This window comes from Leptonychotes weddellii, chromosome 6, assembly GCF_054177405.1.
Source record: "Leptonychotes weddellii isolate Sample4059 chromosome 6, ASM5417740v2, whole genome shotgun sequence".
NCBI classification, from domain to species: domain Eukaryota; kingdom Metazoa; phylum Chordata; class Mammalia; order Carnivora; family Phocidae; genus Leptonychotes; species Leptonychotes weddellii.
The window spans coordinates 28,140,270-28,153,147 of NC_138374.1; the positions used below are offsets into that span (position 1 = coordinate 28,140,270).

The window sequence follows — 12,878 nt, forward strand, 5'->3', positions numbered from 1 at the left end:
AGTAAACTGCAAGGTTCTGTCACTGCAAGGAGGCAGCAGGATGTCTTCTCAGTCAAGCCCCACCTGCTACATTCTCCTAGACCTTCAACAAGCATTTTACAGTACTTCACAAGAAGTCATTCTACATCAGACAACCACTTCCATAAGTTATCCAGGACAACTCTGAAGTTTAACCTGGACAGTGGGAGGTGGCGGGCAAGGATGATACTAGATTCAAGACAAGCTAAAAGCAATTCCTGCACAGACAGCCGAGTGTTTTCAAGAGCTGCTCTGTGTTTCTGGATGTCTGGGTTTTACTAAGCCCAAGCAGTTGGAGAGCTCCATTTTTTTTTTTTTTAATTATTCATTTGTGAGAGAGTGCGAGCGAGCCCAAGTGGGGGGAAGGGCAGAGGGAGAGGGAGAAGCAGGTTCCCTGCTGAGCAGGGAGCTTGACCCAGGGTTCCATCCCAGGACCCTGAGATCATGACCTGAGCTGAAGGCAGACGCTTAACCGACTGAGCCACCCAGGCGCCCCATCCAATTTTCTGGAGTTTTATACAACCTCTCAATTTCTCTCTCTCTGGACTGTAATTCCTCAGGAGACTATTATCTGACTATGAAACTGTCAGGGCACTCAGAGCAGCTTAATAAATATGTGTTGAACAGATGTTATTTGATAGTATCTTCCAGCTAATTCGTCTTTTCTTCAATCTCTGACTTTATCTCCCAGTCATGAGGTGCCTTTCCAGGAAGGCTTACCTTAGACTGCCTACACTGGCCTCCTGCCTTCCTCACTCGCCTTGTCGCTATGTCTATCAGGTGGTACCAACAGTGTAACATGTGTAACAGGATACAGTACTGTGAGATGGTAGTGAGTATTCTGCCACTTACTAGTTGTGTAACCTTGGCCAGAACACTTAACCATTTTCGGTCTTAACAGAGCATGTGCCCCTCTTCCACTTAGGATTAGTGCAAAGGAAAATCTACAAACTTATCAGTTACCATTACTGTCAGCCAATCACATTAAACACACTTCAATAAAGAATAATTCAGAGATGTACACTAATGCTTTCTTACAACCTAAAGTGAATTTTCCACATAAAGTTTATACTTCAAGCACCAAACATTTAAAATTTTAAAAGTATTTTTGATGGAAGTCTTTTAAAAATTATATCCTCCTCTGAACACAATTTATTCTTCCTAATGACTCAGGGTTGTTACCATGTTCACTATTATTAAAGTTTAGCTGTTATTTATGTTTTTGAGAGCGAGCGAGAGCGCGCACATGCAAGTGGGTGGGGAGGGGGCAGAGGGAGAGAGAGAGAGAATCTTTAGCAGGCTCCAAGCCCAGTGTGGAGCCCGATGGAGGGCTTGATCTCATGACCCTCAGATCATGACCTGAGCTGAAATCAAAAGTCGGATGCTTAACCTACTGAGCCACCCAGGCATGCCATAGCTGTTAGTTTTATTATACTGAACTAAAATATATTGATAGCTCTGGGGGCTATTCTATTAAGTAAATCTGACTGCCTTAACACAAAAAAGTCATGTTGGCAGTCTGTACGTTAAAATCTTTCTTCATATTGGCTTCCAAATAGCAGCTGTGTTTAGGAGACTTACTTTAAGTGCTAGACTGATACTTTAGGTAAAAATAAAGACTCTGAATGAAGGTTTCAGGAATAGTTTTATGAATAAAGTACATGGATTTTCTAACAACTCCAACTGCTCAATGGCCTTTATTTCTCAGTTTTTGGTTTTTGGATGTGTTCCTGATGTTTCTGAAGAGAGGTGACTATAAATAAGTGGGCTATCACTGCCTTTTCAATGCATCAAAAAAGTGCATCTTAGTAATACATGAAAAAGGTAAAATAGGCTGATCCAAGTTTATGAAAAAGATAAAGCATCTTACTGCAGGAAAAACTGGAGATAAATGGTTCTCTCCAACTCAAGAAGCACAATCATCACCAAAGTGTGAAAATCTTCTGGACACTGCTCCATGCCTATGGCTTTGCTCTGGAAAGCATGTTTTAGTATTTGGGGTTAACAATATGCTTAGAGATTAATGAAATCAAGATATGTACCCAATAAGAGGACAGAGTGCTCTGAAAGAAACTGAGAAACCACTTTCTTCTAAAGTGATGCTCACACAGAATAAAAAACTGAGTAATAATTAATCCACAGGTGAGATCTAACCTCTTTTATCATTGTGAGACATCTGCTGCTATTCCATGTTTCAATAATTTAACAGTGCTTCAGTATTTTAATTAGCCTCAATTAATGTAAGATTTTCCAAAGGGCCATGAAACCATCCCTGAAGCAATGGTTGTGGCAATATGGCTTAGTTAGTCCTGAAAGACAGAACAGACAACTACAGGTAGGTATGAATCTGTTTCACAGCACTACAGAAAGGGGATGTGGGGTCTTCACAACAAAGGCATATATACTGCAGAAATATCAGTACCCATTGAACGCTAACCTGGAACAGCAGTATAGCATTTATGAAAAACAGCATCAGAGGGGGAGTCCCGGAGATGAAAAGATTAAAACTGCAAACGGCAACCTTGATTAAAAGAAAGAGACATCAGGGTGCCTGGGTGGCACAGTGGTTAAGCGTCTGCCTTCGGCTCAGGTCATGATCCCGGGTTCCTGGGATCGAGCCCCGCATCGGGCTCCCTGCTCTGCGGGAAGCCTGCTTCTCCCTCCCCCACTCCCCCTGCTTGTGTTCCCTCTCTCGCTGTCTCTTTCTCTGTCAGATAAATAAAATCTTTCAAAAATAAATAAAAGAGAGACATCAACAAAGGGTCATTTGTATGTGTGCTTTCCTCGCAAAAAGGATCAGGGAGAATGTACTGGTGAACCACAGCTCATCAGAGCAAGAAGTAGGGAGCTCTTTATCAGTTATATCCTGGGCCACCTCAAAACTATCCCCACCTGGAATGACTGCATCTTTTTCTGAAATCCTAAGCCATAGTGGTTTGTAAAATACATTGGCAATCGTAAGGAATCATGTATATTTATCCTATACATCTTATTATCTTGTCTCTTTTAATGACTTGTCTTTGTCTTAGCTTTCCAAGCAAATGTAAGCTACTTGAGCTACTTGAGATGTAAGCAACAACGTAGGGATCACATTTCATGCTCTTCTGTTTTTTTCTTAGCAAAAAAGAGGGGAGAGTAAAAGAGCATCAAGAATGCTTCCTGGGTTTTCTTCCTGGGCAGCTTCATTTGCTGAGATAGGAACACAGGGAATGAAGCTGGGGGCTGGTGCTTGTTGCAGTAGATATGTGTCTGATGAGTTCCTTTCTGTACACATTGAGTTGAGGTGTTTTTAAGATTCTGAATCTGAGATGTTTGGAAGGCAACTGGACTGATAGCTTCACTTGGATCTGAGAACCTGCACATTAATACTAACCTTTGTCCAAGTGTCATTAAATGGCCCTGTTATAATAGCTAACTTTATAACTATAGTAATAAAATCACTTTTGATTGTGCTCTAACTTACCAAGCTTCCTACCTTGTTTTTCTCTAGAAATTTTCTCAATAAGATTTTAGGCTTAGACAAATTTTAATTTCACATGATTTGAATATTTAATTTTTAAAATTAACCTCAACTTCCTGAAATTTATTACAATTCTTCATATTTTTTTTTAAATGGGTGCAGTTTTTAAAAACTGGCTAGTTTTTGCCTGAGTTTTAAACAGCTAGTCTTTACCTTTGCTTCCAGCTATTCTATTTTTTCCTATAGTCTTAGGCCTTTGAGAGAGCCTAAATATACATTTGCCCTGATTTAGAATACTCTCAGGCACTAAGGTAAAAAAGAGAGGGGCGAGCTTCTGTCCTGCAGCCCATTCATTCAACTCGACTGAAGGGAAAGCACTATGTTATAGTTCAGTGACTACAGTTTGGTATGATGGTATGTCCCTCACACCTGACTATGTAAGATCTTTACAAGAACAATAATTCATCACAGATTTCAAAATCGCTTGTTTGATTTCATGTTCTTTCTGATCAACAACAGGAGTTTGTAATAGTTAAGTAAATTATTTATCAATCAGAAATACTTCACCTCCACTAAAGAGCTGTAAGGTCCCAGGGACTGGTAAATGGGAGGTAGGGCTGTAGAAGAAGAGGGAAACTTGACTTGCAACTCCCTGGATGAGTTCTGAGTGTCTCTCCTTGGAGAGAAATAGCTTGCATGACCTTGACCACTCTTTCTATCCCCAGCTCAATGCCTAATTCTTAGGGGTGTGGTCAAAGGGAGAGATAATATTCATAACAACTTTGAAAGGCACAGTTTAAGAGTGATGTGTTGTTTCACAACCCTATCTGTAATGATTTACTCAATGATGTTTTTCCAGATCAGAGGTTAGACACAGTTGAACTCGCCTACTTTGTCAATACTGCAATACTTAAATCCCCAAAGAAAAGCATTCCTGTGGTTAATGTAAATGGTGGATCGTCAATGCGTATGTTATCTTAGAGTAAAAGAATAAAACGAGGGGCGCTGGGGTGGCTCAGTCAGTTAAGTATCTGCCTTCAGCTCAGGTATGATCCCAAGGTCCTGCTTCTCTCTCTCCCTCTGCAGCTCTTCCTGTTGGTATACTCTGTCAAATATATAAATAAAAATAAAATAAAGATTTTAAAAAAAGAATAAAACGAGAAGAGAGATGGCAGAGAGCTGAAAGGACAATTTTTAGAGTCTAGAATCTGGGTTTGATGGATTCAGGTAGTCTCTCCAATATCTGCTAACTACCAACAAAACTCTTGATGGCAAATGCAACATCAGTGATGACCAAAATACAAAAGAGCAATAAAGACACTGCATGATGTTTGTATGGGAGCTGATCTTAGTAGCAGAAGAAGGTAGTCCTGGGAAAACAGAAGGGGAGAGAAAGCTAGAGACAACACTTGACAGAGTAGACCAAATAGTTAAGAAACGTACTTTAATTTGCCTTGATTCTTCTACTTAAATATAAAAAAAACATAAAAATGCATCATTAGTTCCCCTCAAGGCAAGAAGAGCTGTATTTTTTGCTAGACAATCTGAAATTATGTTCCCTAATTCCTTATTTTCTGGTCCTTTGAACATAGAAAATGTGTTCCAAGGGCCTGGATAGGTCTGCTGACAAGTCCTTGCTCTGCACTGGGAAATGCATCTACCCTTGGCTATTTCACATCTGTGGGTCACCCATACTTGGATATAGGAATATTCCAAGTGCTATGACAACATTTACTGTGTGTATGTGTGTGTGGAGTGGAGGAGAAGGTGGGCAGCATGCGGTATGGAGATTTTCCAAAAGCCATATATATAGTTTAGTTGAACATCTAAACTACTGAACGACCAAGTTTTCCTTCCACAGAACTGACTAGGAGAAACCTTTATATATAAGGGTACAGTAGACAAAGGGGACAAAGAAATGTGAGAAATAAGATCACAGAACAGAAAGTGACCCCTTAAAATCAGGCAGTTTAATACCGGACTTCCAGGTGGCTGAAATCCAAATTTTGTGAAATAGAATTTAGATGGATTTAGATAGAAAAAGCACTTCTCAAAATTGGGGTTAAGGAGAATGATCACTCCCCCTGAGATGAAAAACATGGAGGAGGGGTGTATGTGTGTTTATTTTCAAACCCTGGGTGACTGCTGATGGCATAACAGCATCTTGTTCAGGTGTGAAGTGGAAAAATAGAGAAGAACTACTGATCTAAAACAAGACCTGCAATCCCTTTGTAATAGCTTTCTAAGTTTACTGTGTTCCTAGCCAAGTTTACTAGAAGCAGGGCAGAACAAAGATTCCAAAAACTATGAATAATTTTAACTGGGGGAAAGGAAAAGTGCTTCAGGGAGTGTTTACTGAGCATGAAGCCATAGTTCGCTAGCTTTTCGGTATCTTGGGGCTTAATATCTCTGATAAAAGATTCAGAGTAGATCTAAATATGATAGAAGCCTTTTAAACCTTGTATCTCCTATTTCTTTTCAATTTAGCCAAATTGTCAAATTTCTTAAATTATAATAAAATATAATTGTCAAGGAAATTCTTATTTAACATATTTTCACCCTATAGGCAAATGCACCCTGGAAGCCAAAATATAATCAAAAGGTTACTTGGTGAACAGAAGTCAGAGCAAGGGGTCATTAAGCACCACAGTCCAATGCCTTTGTCTCCTTTCTAGGAAAGTAATGAGTTCACAGACGCTTCCGCCAAACTATTTACATCTGATAAAGTTTTTTTTTCCCTATCAGATGGATTTTTATTTCTATGATCTCAGATAAGACTATGCATGTAAGACCAAATACATTACATCTGGGTGTTAATTTAAACAAAAGGAGAGAAAGTTCATAGGCTGTGAAAGACACAGGATTTTGGACTGGAGGGCATGAATTAAAAAATAATAGTTCCTGGAAGCAAGGGAAGAAATATCCCTAAGTGATATTGCTAAATACTGGTTTGGTGAGAGCACAAACCTAAATTATTAATCTAATGAGTGTTTTAACTAAATTCTTAGAAAACACTTTGAAATAGTCTTTAGGAGATAATATAGTAATTTCAGACCAAGAGGACAAACCTCTGCCTCAGGCTGCTTTGAACTAAAACAGAGTGTGTCACTAGCCAGAGTTAGTGAAGCCAAAGTGAGGAGAGATCTGGATGGTAAAAGCATAACTGACATTTTAGGAGGTCAGGATTACATGAGAGCTCATGACAAGCCAGCTGACTGACCTATTTCTCTTTTCGACTTTTAGTCAGATAGAGGATTAAAATCTATGTTGCTCTTTGGAGGAAAATTGCCTTTTCATTCCCAGTTTAAATGACCAGGACAATGATGGACTAGAAAAATACCACTGCTTAAGCAGAAACCAGGTGCTCATTCCCATGAGAGAAAACGCACCATATCATGGGGCTCTTTTAAATCCCCTCATCATGGGGTGAAGGGAAAGAAACATTTGTCAAGGTCCAGGAGAAGCCAAAGACTGTGGATGGCTTCCCTGGCATCCAGACAAGACTCCATTATGAGGGAAGTGTATTTCTTTTGTAATAATAGTGATAACAACAACCATTAACTCAATACCCACACCACCACTTTGCAAGGCAGTGTGTAGGCACAGGGGGCTCTAAAGGAGGCATGGAGGGCTGACACAAAAACAAAGAGGACATTTAACAGTTCACATGACAGATCCCAGCAACACAAATGTTCTTTCCTCTCAAGAAACAGGGTGGTATGTTTTTGACAGATATTCTTAGTTTCCTTTCAGGTGAAAGGAAGAGGGAGACTAGCAGATTATAATAAGCAGCAGATATTTGTCAGTGTCCTGAGCCCTTCATAATTGTTAGGGGATCTTCAAGATCCTAACTTTTCTCATGTTCTCTTGAGGTTCTTATTCTCCATTCTTGAAATCATACAAATCTGCAGTGTAAGCCTTAAAAGTGGAAAATTCTTTGATTGTCATATAGTAAATCATGAAGGCATTTCTGATAACTGTAATCATTTAAAGACTAGATCACTTTGTAAAATGTAAAACCTTAAAAAGGGATTCCTAAATTTAATGTCATGTATCACTTGTTCATCTCATGAATATTAGAGGAGGTATATATGTTTTAAAATTTAAAGTGTAGGGATAAGCAAAGCACTTTTATATCTACCATTCTGGTGGTGCTCCTGGAATTTAAGTCCTTTATCATCATTCTCTACTCCACCTCTCTGGAAATTCAAGTCTACGGGTGGAGATGTGCTGGAGTGGGATGAACTAAGCAGAATCACCTGTATATTCAAGTGTTTACTCAGGAATATTGAAGACAAAATGTATACACTCACACACACACACACTCAACTTAGGTTATTTCCCCTCACTCCTTATCCCTAGGTTCCCTCTTTTCTCTTGCTTCCAATCACTATCCAGTTCAACTACACTGACTCGACTTTGCTTGGAGAATACTGTATTCTAAACTCCCTGCCACTACTTTCTCATTTTAGAGTTTGCTTCACATTATGCAGAATTGCCATCTTCTTAAAGTCCAAATGTGATCTTAACTTTTTTTCTTAAGTAGGCTCCATGCCCAGGGTGGAGCCCAACATGGGGCTTGAACTTACAACCCTGAGACCAAGACCTGAGCATAGATCAAGAGTCAGACACTTAGCCACCCACGCAGCCCTGTTCTTACCACTTTTGCATAAAACCTATCAACTTACCACTGCTCATACTCCATCCTCCTTAGCACCTTCTCCCTGGGGGCTGTGTCAGAATTTCTTACTCTGCTCTCATGGTTTGTTTCTATCTTTTATTTATTTATTTATTTTTTTTAAAGATTTTATTTATTTATCTGAGACAGAATGAGAGAGACAGAGAGCACATGAGAGGGGGGAGGGTCAGAGGGAGAAGCAGGCTCCCTGCCGAGCAGGGAGCCCGATGCGGGACTCGATCCAGGGACTCCAGGATCATGACCTGAGCCGAAGGCAGTCGCTTAACCAACTGAGCCACCCAGGCGCCCTGTTTCTATCTTTTATTAAATAGCACTTAACGTTGCATGGTCACATAATGGTTGACATGGTTATATCCTCCACTGGTTTGTGAACCTTCTCTAGGTACAGGACAGGACTTTGTCCTTTTTAACTCAAATAGCTTCACTGCCTAACACATGGGGCTCAGATAATTTCAGGTGTAAGTAAGCAATGAATAAATTAACCAAATAAATTACTATGCAGTGAAAATAATTTCCCTAAGACATTTTTCAAGGAACAGAAAACATAAGAAAAAAGAATAATCTTCCAATGAACATGAGTTCAAATCAACGAGGCGGGGAAAGGAAGAAGGGAATTTTGAAGATCAGACAGAAAAAGGTAAAGGCTCTTAACTGTAGCACACAGGAGGTTGCTAGCATGCTCTCCAAGGTATCAGAATTACTGGGATGAAAAGGTATGGTTTACATTAAGAGTTCTGACTGCAAACTGGAATAAGAAATACTTTTTACAAAGTGATAAAGTACACATCTCAGTTTGCATTATCTATGATGACACACATTTCAGTGAAACGGTATTTATCCTTATTATATGCTATGTGCTTTTTCTCTTTTATTGGTTAGGACCCACTAAACTGATCTTACCACTGACTAAGGTTGCAACTGGTTGATCCAGTTTGAAAAACTGGTCTACACAGACTTACCAATTCCTAGCACATCATAAGAATTTGCTATCCTGGTTATTTTTTTTAATTCATCTTTATCTAGCTAATGCTACACTGCCAGGTTTTCCTAGCAAAGTGTTTCTAGTCGATTTAATAGATGCTGGAATGAACACCGCTAAACTGTGCTAGCTATGATCTATCTGTCTGAAATGCTCAGAACTTCGATTTGGTAAGAGTGTAGCTAAAATCACTAAATCTCTGGCAGAAGATTCCCCAAATTCTTTCACTGGAAAACGAATGGTCTGATGATTAAACACATATGCACACACACGTGACCACTCCCACACTTGGCTCTTACATGTTGTTATTCAAACTACCACCATGTAAAAAGAAAAATTTTCAAAGCACGTAAAACTTCAACCTTGACTATACAAAAAACTCAGTGTATAATGGAAATGCAGATAAATTCTACCCAACTTTGTAATTTTTAATCTTCAACATCTTCTACTTTCTAAACAACTGTTAGTCTAGTCTTTGAAAAGAAACAAAGAATGACTAATAGTTTGATAATATGCCCGTGGAACAGGACCAGGAAATTAAGAAAAGCAGCATTCCAGGTTTTAATCACAGTTCCAACACTTTTATGTCTCTGCAGTGAAAAGACTGGCTGACCAGTGTCCCTAATACAAACTCATCTGCCTCTTTCAAAAAAGTTCTAATCAATACAAACGACTTCCTCTACAACTTTCAATCTGATTTTCTCACTTTCCCTATCCCTCACATTAACTCCTGCCAGATGCTTTCACTCCTTGCATTTTTTGAGTATTTGCTAAGAGCCCAGCATAGTACTAAGTATCTTACATACAGAATCTCATTTGAGCCTCATCAAATCTCTGAGGCAGGTGGTATAAGCTTCCTTTTACAGGTAAGAATCCAAGGTTCACAAAGTTTCGGTAACTTGTTCAAGATCATGTACGACGAAATTAGAAGGGCTGGGATTTTAAACCAGGCCCATCAAATTCTGTCTCTTAAACTTGGGATATTCTCTCCTCTCTATGCCTTACCTACTCTTCAAGATTCATTTCTTCTAGCACTGAGTCAACAACCCTAACTTCTATTTAATAATAAAGTTTGTAAGCTTCTACTATAATTTCTTAATTGGTATTTCATAATATAGTTTACTCTCCAAAAGAGTGAAACTAAATTAATACTTGAGATTTAATTAAGTTAAAAGTGAACCTAAAAGAAAATTATTAGCAGATTAAACCTCTCATTCTAATTCTAAGGTTGAATCAGGAGTGCTGAAGTGGTATAGAGATATAATGGTTTGGAATCATGAGTATTAAGGGCATCTCATACTATGTGAGGAAGGCAAGTCCCTTAAACTCCTTACATTCCATGTTTTTCATTTAAAAAAATGAAAGATTTGAATGGGACAAACAGTATTTAATCAATGGGGGGCCAATCAAAAGTTTCTGTGGTCACAACAATGTGTATATACCTAACACTACTGAACTGCATACTTAAAAATGGCTGAGATGGGTAAGTTTTATGTGTCTCTGCCACAACTAGAAAAAGATCTACTGAATAAACTTTAAAAATACAAAAAGAAAAACAAACCAAAAAACTTCCTGTGTTACATTTTGAAAATATACAGCATGTACAGCCTCATGCTTATAAACTGATTCAGTGGATCTGGTGTAGGACCCAGGCATCTGCATTCTTTAAGATTGATTCTAATTGAGACTGATTATATCCAATGATCCCCCAGAACTCTTTGTGCTCCAATATTCAAGACAGAACTAGCCTGCACACAACAGAAATAGACATTATAAATAACACACTTTAAAATTAACATACCTTATAATTTTTGCAAAAGTATCATCACATTCATACAGTTCATAATAAAAACTTTAAAAAACAGACTTGTTTTAAATAAAAGGCATCTAAAATGAGACCCTGATCTATTTGGTTTTCCTTTAGAAAATGCTACAATGCAAAGGGGAGACCTAAGGTTTATACCTTATTATTCAATAAAGGGTTGCTACTGTATTTCCCAATGTTAGAACAGATATAATTAGTGTATTTGTCTCACATTTAATAGAAGACTGCATTTAATAGACTCAGAGGTGAAATGAGACCTAAATGGCAATTCAGGCTACCACTATGATTTTCCAGATGAAAACATGAGTGATCTAGCTAGAATACCAAGTTGACAGAAATTTAAAGTACCAAATAATCCCTTATCACTCCATACTGCTGATTAAATAAGGTTGGCGAGAGTACAATTAACATCTTAAAACTACTAGTCAATAAACAATAGTGTTTTTACATGCCTATAAAAAACTTCAGACTCAAAATTTAATCCTTATGAGTTTTTTATATATTTTTGCTTACTTCCCAGGTTCTTACTTTCCAAGTTGCACTCTAACCAAACCACGGCTTAAACTATTAACTATTTTTTGAGAACATTTCTTTTCCACTAACCTCTGAAAAAAAGCCTTTTCTACTCCAATTGTAAATGCAGCCTGATAAATTTCCAGCTTGATACACCACTTCCTCCAAAAACAGCAAAAGTCCAGTAACTTGTAAGTTGAAAAGGATTAATAAAATCCTGTGCTAAACACTTACCACTGGAAGCAGATAATGATAAAGTGTACATTTGGAATACAAGAACCGTTATCTACCACATTACTTAGTAAATTCTATTAAGAAAAAAAGATTTTGCACTCTTTCTGGCGACAAAATCTAGCACCATATGACGATGTAGGTACGCTTTTACATTTCAGTACAAATGTCTGGTGAGAGGGACAGTTCTTGAGGAAAAATAACAACTATACAACTCGGGAAATTGCAGAAAGCTATCCCATTTTCCCATTCCATTTCCCTTATGCAATTTCCCTGATTCTGACACCTTGTTAAGACAAAGAGTCCTTGAATTAATTCCAAAGTATCAACAGAATCAGAGAAGAAAATTCTGGATTAGAAGGAGTAAGTCCTTTTTAAAGTTATAATAATTGAAGAACTAAGTATCAATTCGAAAACAGGACCATTAAAATGAATTCATTTATGAGACGCCAGATTATAATCCTACTATATTGATCTGGCCACCGGTTTAGAATGGATAATGGCAAGAAACAAGTAATTATAGCTTTGAAATTTACAAAGTAGTAGTAATTAGGTTTCAAGAAAAATGTTCTATAAACATGTAGCATGACTAAGGGGAACAAATGAAGCCAATAAACAAGCCTTCAGTACCAAAAAATTTCCAAATTTATAAACATCGGACCAAAAGGTAGAAATAGACAGCCAAAGAAATAAGACAAAAATACTAACTAAAAGATAATCTGGAGCAACTACCAACAACAGCATCATTTGTGAATATAAAATGCCATTAGAAATGATCAGAAATCACTTCAACCTACATTAATTACACGTATATCATGAGCTTTGAAAAAGCTTCCTCTAATACTTTGCTGTACCATTTCTAATCTTTTATCACTATAATTCAGCTGTTCCCTTCACCACTTTACAACAGGAATCACTTCATAATCCAAAACTTCTTTATATACCTAGTTTCTAAAAACCACAATTGAGCAACATACATGCTGTTCTTTATTGTGCACCTTCCCAAGAAATCAGAACGACTATAATAACCTCAACTGATTGACAGTGTTGCTTTCATACTTGTGCTTCAAGAAAAGAGCAAACAAAACTTAGTAAATCATTATTTTAGCAAGCAACTCCAGCATAAAGTTTTACTCTGAGGAAATTATGATTT

At 37.9% G+C, this 12,878-nt stretch overlaps 1 protein-coding gene across 7 annotated transcripts in view; it reads right to left on the reverse strand.

Annotated features, from left to right (window-relative positions):
- LCOR (ligand dependent nuclear receptor corepressor) overlaps window positions 1-12,878 on the reverse strand; it is a 146,731-nt gene that overhangs the window by 15,743 nt on the left and 118,110 nt on the right. The window contains exon 1 of one of the 7 annotated variants that reach the window (XM_081823721.1): window positions 7,620-8,254. The exons of 5 other annotated variants lie outside the window; for them this stretch is intronic. Coding sequence is in view for 1 of the 2 variants with exons in the window: in XM_081823720.1 (XP_081679846.1) it covers window positions 2,456-2,475 (20 nt within the window). In the remaining variant the exon portion in view is untranslated. Of the gene's footprint in view, window positions 1-2,455; window positions 2,587-7,619; window positions 8,255-12,878 lie in introns of those variants that run through there. One more of the 7 variants, XM_081823720.1, reaches the window with a different exon arrangement.